Consider the following 11,695-nt stretch of genomic DNA (forward strand, 5'->3'; position numbering starts at 1 on the left):
TTTTGCAAATCCAAAGAATTCTTTACCACAGAGGGCTGTTGAGGCTGGATCATTAAGTATATTCAAGACAGATTTGAATCAGAAGGGGAAAAGGCAGGATAGTGGAGTTGAGGATTTTCAGGTCTCACGGAATGACAGAGCAGAGCCTGAAGTGTTCTAATATTTATTTGAAGAAAAATAAACTTGCATCCCAACGTGGCATCAAACTTAAAGGTCGAGAAACAAGGCTCCTGTTACAACCTGCTCTCTGCACAGTTCAAGCATGATCACTGCTTATTAAGCTACTCTGACACTAACAGGATGTGCCTTACCTCCAATATAAAGACCACAAATCATGTACAGCCTGCTCTGTAGCATGCTCTGATTTATCTTAGTTCTGTTACATACATCCTCTTGTTTCAATTGAATGAGTTATGGTGTTACCTGTCTGTTCAAGGAGAGCCAGGAACACTCGAATCTTCACCTCTGCAAGTAAAACAATTTGATTATAAAGGGCATTTCAGGACAGCAATGTTACAATTCTCATACACAACCACACGCATTGCAACAAAACAAACAGGTATCTGCACAAATCTCCCGATGGCTTAGTGGTATTATCACTAGAATAGTTAATCCAGAAACTCAGCTAATGTTCCGGGAACTTGGGTAAATGCTGGCCTGGCTAGAGATGCCCATATATGTATTCTAAACAAAAATCAGAGTCCTAAAGGCACAGTGAGAAAAGATTCATGCCATTGAATCAATGCCCTCTCTGGTGAATAGTCTGTCCCATTTCCTGATGATTTGGCGATGCCGGTGTTGGACTGGGGTGTACAAAGTTAAAAATCACACAACACCATTTGGAAGCTAGTGCTTGGACCATTTCCTGATCTATTCCCACAGACCTACGTGGCATGTACTTCAAGGGTCATCCATTTTCCTTTTAAAATCACAGCTATCATCTGCTTCCACCCTTAGGTAGTTAATAGTTGTTGCATTAAAAAAGATTCTTCATCACAGGGGCACATAAGGGCCAGAAGATTTGAGAGGAAAAGCTTTTTCACTCTTACTATGTCCTCTGGTCCCACATGAGAAACCACCTCCCTACATCTACCCTGTCAGGTCCCGTAAGAATCTTATATGTGTCAATAAGGTCACCTCTCATTCTTCTACCAGTAAGGATGGAAGATGAGCCAAGTATTGGGGAAATGCGATTATAATAGTTAGGTTGTTGTTCTTAACCAGCACAGACTCGATGGGCCAAACATCCTTTTTCTATGCTCTGGATCTCTCTGACTCTAAGACACATTTCCCCTTGTATATCTGACCCTAAAACTGTGTTAGCCTAGCTCAGAGAACAGCCTTTCACTAGTTCTAGCTCAGAAACCCATACACCTTTATCAAATCTCTTCTACTCCAAGTCGAAAACACAAAGCCTCTCCACTTGGACACTGCAGTAAAATCCTTCATCCTTGGAACCAAGTGTCAACCAAATATCAAGTGTCTTTGTCACAATTCGCCTCATGAGAAAGTGCCCACTAAGATAGAATCTTTGGGGGTAACTAGGACTGCAGCAAGGCCAGCCAATTTGGGGAAGAGTTTGGAGTCAGACAAATGGACAACTGCATGTCAGGAGTGGCCACCTTCAAGGTCTGCCTCTGAGCTGTGGGGCTTGCTCCATTTGAATGCTGACTGCTTCGGTACCTGAGGAGTCTCAAATGATGCTGAATGTTGTGCAGTCATCGGAGAACATCCCCACCTCTGACCTTATAATGGTTGGGAAGACCATTGAAGAAGCAGCTATAGCTAGCTGGACCTTGAGGAACTCTTGCAGCGATGTCCTGGAGCTGAAATGTCTGACCTCCAACAACTATGACCATTGTCCATGACCCTTCAGTCCAAATTGTCCATGCCAGCTAGACATCCCAAACTGCCTTAGATCTTTTGCCAGAGTTTGGCCCATATCGCTCAAAAACCTTCTCACTGATGTACAATGTATGACTCCAACCTGCAGAGAGATTGGTCAGATTCCCATTGACTCAAGTTTTGGCTTGGGTTCCTTCTAACACATCTGGTCAAACATGGTCTTGATGTGACTCTCCTGTGAGAGCCAAGATTCTCTCCTCATAGTGGGTGAGGATCCAGATGTGAGCACCATCCTTAGGAGCTAATCTGCCCTGTTATGCACTGTCATCCCCTGGGCCACAGAAAGTGGGGAGACCTAATGTGAATTATTATGGGCTGACACTTGATATTTAATCTCCCTTGGAAAGCTTACTTTCTAAGCAGTTGAGGAATTATTTTTCTTAACCAGTTCGTGGATATACTTAGAGTAGCAAATTTAAAGAGTTATTTGAATGGTCACTATGGACATTGGAGATTTGGCTGCCTAGAAATCACATGGCAGCTGATAACCCCTTGATTGGCTGCAGACCATGCCTGGATCTGTTTGAACAGTAAGTGGCAGGATAGTGCTGTGGAATCTAGAATTCGTTGGGGAACAAGAAGATTGAGAGTCTGGGCTGTCCAGCTGATCTCTCGTATTTTTGAAAAAGTCTTTTTGTGAGTTGAGAGTGAAACCTATCAGTTCTTTTGGAAGAGTGATTGCAGGAACTTTCCAATATCGTATTTCCTGAGCAAACTCTATCTATCAAGACTCCAGAGACAGCCCTGTGTGATTGGTGATTTGACCACATGCACTAGAACCTCAGAACTATAGACTTCAGAATCTTCCACATTTACACACACATTATGTTTATGTTGTTCGGTTTTTAGGGGATATTACTGACTGTGTATGTTAACCAGTGATTATATCTTCAATTAATATCCTTTGTTTAGATAATAAACTAATCGTAAAGTCAGAGTCATTCAGCATGGAAACAGACCCTTCAGTCCAAATCGTCCATGCCAAGTAGACATCCCAAACTGCCTTAGATCTTTTGCCAGAGTTTGTCCCATATCGCTCAAAAACCTTCCCACTGATGTACCCATCCAGATGGCTTTTAAATGTTGTAATTGTACCAGCCTCCACCATTGTTAGTCATGGTGCGTGTGGGGGAAAAGGTGGCGTAGGGGGTTCTGAAGAACGGTAGAGGCAGATGACAATGTGGGGTTAGTGGAGTGGGAGATTGGATAGGGTGTGGAGGGAGCTGAAAATGTGTTGCTGGAAAAGCGCAGCAGGTCAGGTAGCATCCAAGGAGCAGGAGAATTGATGTTTCGGGCATGAGCCCTTCTTCAGGAATCTTCAGGGTGTGGAGGGAGCAATGTGACAGTGAGAGAGCAAAGGTTGTATGCAGTAGTGACAGTTAAAAATCACACAACACCAGGTTATAATCTAACAGGTTTAAGTGGAAGCACACAAGCTTTCGGAGTGACGCTCCGAAAGCTAGTATGCTTCCAATTAAACCTGTTGGACTATAACCTGGTGTTGTGTGATTTTTAACTTTGTACACCCCAGTCCAACACCGGCATCTCCAAGTAGTGACAGTATAAGTCTTGGCGGGAAATGGGTGCAGTTGCAGAGATAGGGTGTGTGTGAAGTGGCAGAGAGCAGAGTGTGATACTTAACCAGGCCTTTGACATTTTTGCGGCACTGGACGTCTGTTCCTCTGCACCCTAGAGATAGCACTGACCCAAGCAGCAAACTCAGACCAGATTGGCAGGGGCTGTTAGTGTAGATCCTCTGCTAGTGCTGCAGAGAATGGACTCCTCTCCTTTGGACCACCGTGTTGGAGAGTGTCAGTGCGATCCTCCCCTTCTCCAACATGTCCCCTCTCTGTCCCTGACCACACAAAACAGTTTTAGAATTCCAGTGTGCATCAGGTGCACATTGGCCTTATAAGGATAGTGTGAACACAAGAGATTGCCAGTCTTGCAGCAGATACCCACTGTGTGGCAAAGTGTGGGAATGGTGCATGGTCACATGGAACAGAGATATCACGTGCAAAAAACACCACAGGGGTGGGATAGGTAATGAATGAGACAAGTTTGGTAAAATACCGTGAAACACTCATAGTGCTTTACGATGAAAAACCCTCAACGCAACTCAAACATAGCCATAATAAAGTAAGATTCAGCCCTATGTTTCAGTGATCACATCAACTCAACTTTTTAAAAATGATCTCTCAGGGCCTGTCTGCACTCTGATATCTGACTTGTCCTGTAATATAATCAGCTGAGCTTGTGATATTTTTAAATCTTCCTTTTAAATCTTATGAAATAAAATTAATTATTTCTTAATCCACTGAGTGACATTTCAATCAATGTACTTTTACCTACATGTGAGAGACCTGTTAGAGAAATTAAGTATTCATATCATTTCCAACAATAGTTCTATGGCATTACTCATGTAATCTATGCATAATAGGCAATAATATAATATTGATAGAGGCTCTGCCTAATGAATTATTTCATTATTTCAGTCTCTAAAATTTTTCAAAATGCTCTGAGTATGTGCAAATTTGATTTTGTTCCCAATGGTTCCCATTGAACTTTGGTGGAGATTTAGGAGCATATTACTACAGATGCTGGAATCTGCACTGGAAACAACAAATGTTGGAGATCACAGCAGGTCAGGCAGCATCCAAGTGATGACGAGCCACCTCTAGCAATTTCTTCATTACTTATGGTAGATTTGACCTTCCTACTTTGGGAACTTATTGGTGCAAGGAGATATTGTGTGTGTGATAAGGTATATAGTTTATGCATTTGGTCATGAAATGTGATGCTTCCAGCGTCTGCAGCCCTCACTTTTGCCTGGTTGCTTCTAATCCATGTCTGGTCCTGACAAATTGGCTGGAAATATTGATCTTTTTCGGCTTGATAAATTCAGCAGAAATGTTTAAGACTACGTTAGAAGCTCCAGTTCTAGAAGTCCAAATATGTGCAGATTAGGTGGATTAGCCATGGTACATACAGAGTTATGGTGATAAGGTTAGGTCTGGGTGGAATGTTCTTCCCAAAGGGTCAGTGCAGACTTCAATGGGTTGAATGGCCTCTTTCTGCACTGTAGGGATTCTATGATTCTATAATTTTGAATGCAATACTATTCCTTTCAAACTTGCTTTTCTCTGAAGACAGTCAGACTCAGGTAAAGTTCTTTGAAATCTCAGCTAAACATCTATTCAAGCAGAAACATAGACAGCAAGTGATTGCGACTATCACACTTGAACTTGAAGTTATAACTCTTGATGAAAAAGAAAATCTTTTCCAACATATAGAACATAGAACAATACAGCACAGAACAGGCCCTTCGGCCCTCGATGTTGCCTCGACCTTTGAACTAATCTAAGACCATCCCCCAACACTATCCCACTATCATCCATATGCTTATACAAGCACTGTATAAATGCCCCTAATGTGGCTGAGTTACCTACATTGGCAGGTCGGGCATTCCATGCCCTTACCACTCCCTGAGTAAAGAACCTGCCTCTGACATCTGTCTTAAATCTGTCACCCCACAATTTGCAGCAATGTCCCCTCATACAAGCCAACGTCATCATCCGAGGAAAAAACACTCTGACTGCCCACCCTATCTAATCCTCTGATCATCTTGTATGTCTCTATTAAATCCCCTCTTATCCTTCTTCTCTCCAATGTAAACAGACCCAAGTCCCTCAGCCTTTCCTCATAAGGCCTTCCCTCCAGACCAGGCAACAGCCTGGTAAATCTCCTCTGCACCTTTTCCAATGCTTCCACATGATTCCTGTAATGGGGCGACCAGAACTGTACACAATCGTCCAAGTGAGGCTGCACTAGCATTTTGTACAGTTGCAGCATGACATTACGGCTCCGGAACTCAATCCCTCTACCAATAAAACCTAACACACCGTATGCCTTCTTAACAGCACTATCTACCTGGGTGGCAACTTTCAGGGATCTATGTACATGGACACCAAGGTCTCTCTGGACATCTACACAGCCAAGAATCTTTCCACTGACCCAGTATTCTGCCTTCCTGTTATTCTTCCCAAAGTGCATCACCTCACATTTATCTGCATTGAACTCCATTTGCCACCTCTCAGCCCAATTATGCAGTTTATCTAAGTCCCCCTGCAACCCGCAACATTCTTTCACACTGTCCACCACTCCACCGATTTTAGTGTCATTTGCAAGCTTACTAACCCATCCACCTATGCCTGCATCCAAGTCGTTTAAAAAAATGACAAACGGCAGTGGTCCCAAAACAGATCCTTGTGGCATACCACAAGTAACCGGACTCCAGGCTGAATATTTTCCATCAACCATTATTCGCTGCCTTCTTACAGAAAGCCAGTTTCTAATCCAAACTGCTAAATCACCCTTAGTCCCATGCCTCCCCATTTTCTCCAAAAGCCTACCATGTGGAACCTTATCAAACTCTGTTTATGATACAGAGATGTGACCATAAGGAACTGTATTTTAAGCCTCTATTGTCTTACTGTTGGTGCTGAGACCAAATAAGTTATTTCTAATGCCTCCTCATCTCAAATTCCCTTAATCAGTATAGACTGAGGACTTAATCTTGCACCTTAAAGTGTTCCATAGTATTTTGTTGAAAAGCATACTCTACAATTGCACAAATGTAACAAGACAAATTAATTTGATCTTTTTGACTATAATAGCTAATCTTTGAAAAGGTAGCATCATTTCAGTTTTTTTTATCCGAGATCAAAAGTACTGTACATTTTGAGTCTGATTGTGGCACTAGACAGATAAACAAATATGTCTGTTCTTTGAACACTGATTCAGAAATGTCAGCCAACATGGAGAGATTATAAACATTTATTTATATTTATGCCTAGCTGCTGTTTAAAAGCAAAATATCTCTCCATGAGCTTCAATTGTATGGTCTAAATCATAAAGAAAATTCAATTCATTTAAGAGTTGAATCCAGGATGATTAAAACTGGTTATTCTGTGAACAAGGGGAATTGCATTAAATTGTTGAAGGATCACATATATTATTATTATTCTGTCAGAGTTGCTCACGTCCTATAACTCTATACAAATCAAATGCTATCTTCACCCACCTCCAAGTCACACTTAAATATGGTGCACGTTTTTACAGCTTCGAGCTCACTAGTGACTGGAAATAGTATCCTGATTTAAAATGGCACATCATTAGCCAAAAATATGTCTCAAGATGTCAAACTTAGCTTCACAGTCGATAGCAGTCTAGCACCTTCTGTCGTAAGTGGAAAGCAATTTGTTGTCGATATGGAGACGTGCACAAAGAAAAGAAAAAATATTTTTGCAGCCTTCTGAGTTTTATTTATATTCTGTCAATGTTTTGTTAGCCAATGTGTCAAATGCTGGGAGAGGCAAAGGCTTTTTATTTCTAACACATACATCAACTGCAAGCTCAGATGGCATACATTTTTGGAACAAATGACTGTTCATGCTGGAATCTGTACTGAAAACAACAAATGCTAGGGACCACCGCGGAATGTTAGCTGGCATAAATTTTGATTCATTTTCTCCTGAACTTAACTAGAAATTTCATCCATGTTTTTAAAATGATAAGAGATTCACTAAGTTAGAAACAGCAAAACCATTTCCAAGTGGAGGCACCAAGATCAAGATGACACAATCGTAAAATTCGAGCTGGCCCATTTAGGCAATCAGCAAGTATGGACAGCACAGTGAGTAGCAGTGTTGCTTCACAGCACTAAAGATGCCGGTTCGATTCCTACTGACTGTCTGTGTGGAGTTTGCACATTGTCCCTGTGGTCTCTGGGTGCTCCAGTTTCCTCCCATAGGCTATGCCAAGTTGCCGATAGTGTCCAGGATGGGTGGATTAGCATTGGGAAATGCAGAAATGGGGTGGGGGGTGAGACTGGGTGGGAGGGTCAGTGTGGACCTAACAGGCCAAATAGCCTGCTTCCAGACTTTCGGGATTCTAAGTACTTTTTCACATGGATTGTTTTGGAATCTCAGACTCAATGCGCCAGAGATTCTAGACACTCCATCAACTGAAATTTTCAAGAGTGAAATCAATTTTGTTCTGGATAAGCAGATCGAGGATGTGGTGTAAAGGCCTTATACTGGTGGCGTTACACACGGGAGAAAGTGAGGACTGCAGATACTGGAGATCAGATTCAGAAAGTGTGGTGCTGGAAAAGCACAGCTGATCAGGCAGCATTACCCCTAGTCCCATGCCTCCCCATGCAGAGGAGCATTCCTGATGAAGTGCTTACGTCGACACTCTTGCTCTTCGGATGCTGCCTAACCGGCTGTGCTTTTCCAGCACCACACTTTTTGCAACATTACTCCTGGCTCTTTATAGGTTTCTGTCAAGCTTGTCTGCAGCTAGATGTGATTGAATAAGCCTCCAAAGACTAGTACATTGCTCATTTGAGAGCACTTCTGCTAATTTCAGCTTGACAGTATAACTTTTCCAATTCGTTGGCAACTTAAACAGATGTCCAGCTAGAGGAGGCTGTTGAAGCAGATACAATAACAACATTTAAGAGGCACTTAGACTAATATATGAAAAGGCAGGAAATAGAGGGATACGGATCATGTAGAGACAAAAGGTTTGGAAAGGCTCCCTGTCAGTGTAGGCTTGGTGGGGGAAAGGGCCTGTTCTGTGCTATACTGTTCTTTGTACCTGCATTTCTACATCAATTTCAGTATTGTTAAGAAAGATACTTGAGTATTACTGAAAAAACTTTTTTGATCAATACTGAACTTCCATGCTACAACTTTAAAGACAATCTATTGAACTAAATTTTCCCTTTTTTAAGTTTTAGAATGATGTCATAAGGAACACATGATGTGGAGATGCCGGTTTTGGATCTGGAAGGACAAAGACAGATGTCTTCACCTGATGAAGAAGCAGCGCTCCGAAAGCTTATGATTTCAAATACACCTGTTGGACTATAACCTGGTGTTGTGTGACTTCGGAATAAGGAACACAATCAGGACTAAAATTGAATGACACAGCTTGCATTGAATCCTAAGATGCACATTATACTGACAGTAAAATGAGGTCTGAAGAAAGCTACATTTATACAGAAATGTCTTAAATGTCGTATTTTTAATGTTAAAAATCAACCTATCTTTTGTGTGAGTAATGTTAAGATTATTTTTAAATTCATTGTTGCTCCTTACATATATAATATAACTATGTATAATTATTTTATATTATATATTAATTGCACAGAAGTTGCTAAAACCTGAAATGGAATTTATAAAAAAATGACGTATTTTACTGGATGATGCAACAACTGATTCCAAAACAAATCTTTGTAACGATGAAGTCATCTTGTCGCCCAGAAAATGTATTTATTTTATAACGAGGATAATAAATTTCAGAATCTGTCAGCACATGTCACTAACCATCCACAAATCTTGTAATAGCCTGGATGAGGCTGTGCACTCCACTGGGGATGTTCCATGGATCTCTCTGCACATGCGTCCGGAGCTGTGCTGTGCAATTGACCTCCGATTCCATTTCGTTCTTGAATTCTATCCAACAATGAAAGGTTAAGAACAGTTATACATTTTTTATTAGTGGAAATTTTTGGATTATATCTCATCACTTTGTACTGCAGTAAGTCACACTGTTCTCCTTACCAATAAGGATACCACATACTGCTCAGATATTCGTTATCCTATTACTTAGCAAGCCAATAAAGTGTCCCAGAGCAAATAAGGGAAAGAAATTGGATACTCACCTATCTATCTACTCCCTATCATTTTTAACTTTTGTTAATACTTTTATTTCATTACAGTGATGTATGATATAAATATGTCGATGTCAGCTGTGGTTCAGTGTCTTTGGGTCAGAATTATGTGTTTTTGGGTACCACTCCCACGACTTGAGAACATGATTCTCGCTGTCAATGCAGTTAAGGAATCGAGTGTGAGAGTAGGAGAGTGCTATTGCAACTGAACAAAGCATTAGCGAAGTCACATCTCAAGTATTGCATTCAATTTTGGTCCCCTTACTCAAGGAGGGATGTAGTTGTATTAGAGGTAGATATACTTAGTAACTGATCTCTCCTGCCGCCTTCAATGATTCTGTGAATGTGTATACAAGAAGCTTGTATGCATATATTAGCATCTTATTAGAACCACAACTTGCATAAATTAAGTTCGCCATCCCAATTAACTTCTACTCAATGCTTCAGAGATTGGACTGCATTTATCAGTTGTATGTCAAGCGAATTGAAGTTCTGCCTAGACTTTGGGGTGATTATCATGTCATTATCAAAGACTGTAGCAATTCAAGGAGTCGGTTCATCAGCTCTTTTTCCAGGGCAAATAGAGATGGGCAATAAATGCCGACCCAGCCAGCTGTTCCCACACCCTCTGAACAAATAAAAAAGCAGCCAAATAGATGGCTCAAGATGTCTGCCAGAAAGGAATACAAATAGATTTAAGCTTCTTAAACTATGGGACAAACTGTGCTTTTCCTAAGGTTCAGCCTTCTCCAGTCATTCATCATAGTTTATTCTCTGATAGTACAGTAGTGATTTGTTGGTGTTGTCATAACAAAACCCCTTGTTGGTGTGTCGTTGATCTGAAGTGACCAGTGGAAATTAGTGGATAAACAGTTCACACAAATCCAGTCGCAGATGACCAGAGAGTATCAGAAGATCAACTCAATTTGTACATCTCTAAGTAATTACTTTCAACCAGTTTTGTAACTAAGGGAACAGACTGCCATCTAGTGCACTGAATGCAATGGGATTGAAAAGCCACTGTTTTCAAGTAACATTAGGAATCATAAAAAATCAGCTTCACAAAAATATTTTTATTCCAGTGATATTTGAGGACCAAGCACATCATCTGGTCGCACTGCACGATGTTAACATTGATATTCAGTCAAAATTGGTCAACAAAGGCCACTTATTGCATTCTATTTCATTTGAGAAAAAAAAAATCACGCTCTTAATTAGCTTTAAATATTATGCATGAAATAACTTTCCCACCTCAGGTCAGGATGTGACGTTTGAAGTACAAGTATATTCCAGTCTGATTTGTATTCAACTATTAGTTTAATTCATGTATGGTTTCAGAAGTGACTAAATTCCATTTCTCCTCTATCAAACTAAACTGTACAAACCAGCAACAGGTGATTATTGCAACCTTCAGAGAACAACCATGTCACATTCAATACTGCCAAGGAACACGCGAAGAAATAATAGAGGTTTCCAGTAGGACACTCTGAACAATTCAAAGTCAGCGACACCAGGTTATAGTCCAACAGGTTTCTTTGAAATCACAAGCATTTGGATGATGCTCCTTCATCAGATGCAGTGAGAGAGGGCACATTGATGCAGGGTTTATGGGCAGAGAGTTCACAGGATCTTACAATTGGGGTAAATGTAGGGAACAAACCTAAAGTGGCTGATGGAGAACTCTGGTAAAACCTCCAGCAGACCGCTTTAGGGAACATCTCCGGGACACCCGCACCAATCAACCACACCGCCCTGTGGCCCAACATTTCAACTCCCCCTCCCACTCTGCCGAAGACATGGAGGTCTTGGGCCTCCTTCACCGCCGCTCCCTCACCACCAGATGCCTGGAGAAAGAACGCCTCATCTTTCGCCTCGGAACACTTCAACCCCAGGGCATCAATGTGGACTTCAACATTTTCCTCATTTCCCCTTCCCCCACCTCACCCTAGTTCCAAACTTCCAGCTCAGCACTGTCCCCATGACCTGTCCTACCTGCCTATGTTCTTTTCCACCTATCCACTCCACCCTCCTCCCTGACCTATCACCTTC

General features: G+C 41.4%; 1 protein-coding gene across 2 annotated transcripts in view; it reads right to left on the reverse strand.

The window, feature by feature from the left end:
- Nucleotides 1-11,695, reverse strand: part of prex2 (phosphatidylinositol-3,4,5-trisphosphate-dependent Rac exchange factor 2) — a 352,480-nt gene that overhangs the window by 110,084 nt on the left and 230,701 nt on the right. For both annotated transcript variants that reach the window (XM_043689238.1, XM_043689237.1), the window contains exons 30-31: nt 9,300-9,428; nt 424-465 (exon numbers count right to left, since the gene is read on the reverse strand). In XM_043689238.1, coding sequence (XP_043545173.1) covers nt 424-465; nt 9,300-9,428 — 171 coding nt within the window. The remainder of the gene's footprint in view (nt 1-423; nt 466-9,299; nt 9,429-11,695) is intronic.

The sequence above is a fragment of the Chiloscyllium plagiosum genome, chromosome 4 (genome assembly GCF_004010195.1).
Source record: "Chiloscyllium plagiosum isolate BGI_BamShark_2017 chromosome 4, ASM401019v2, whole genome shotgun sequence".
Lineage (NCBI taxonomy): Eukaryota > Metazoa > Chordata > Chondrichthyes > Orectolobiformes > Hemiscylliidae > Chiloscyllium > Chiloscyllium plagiosum.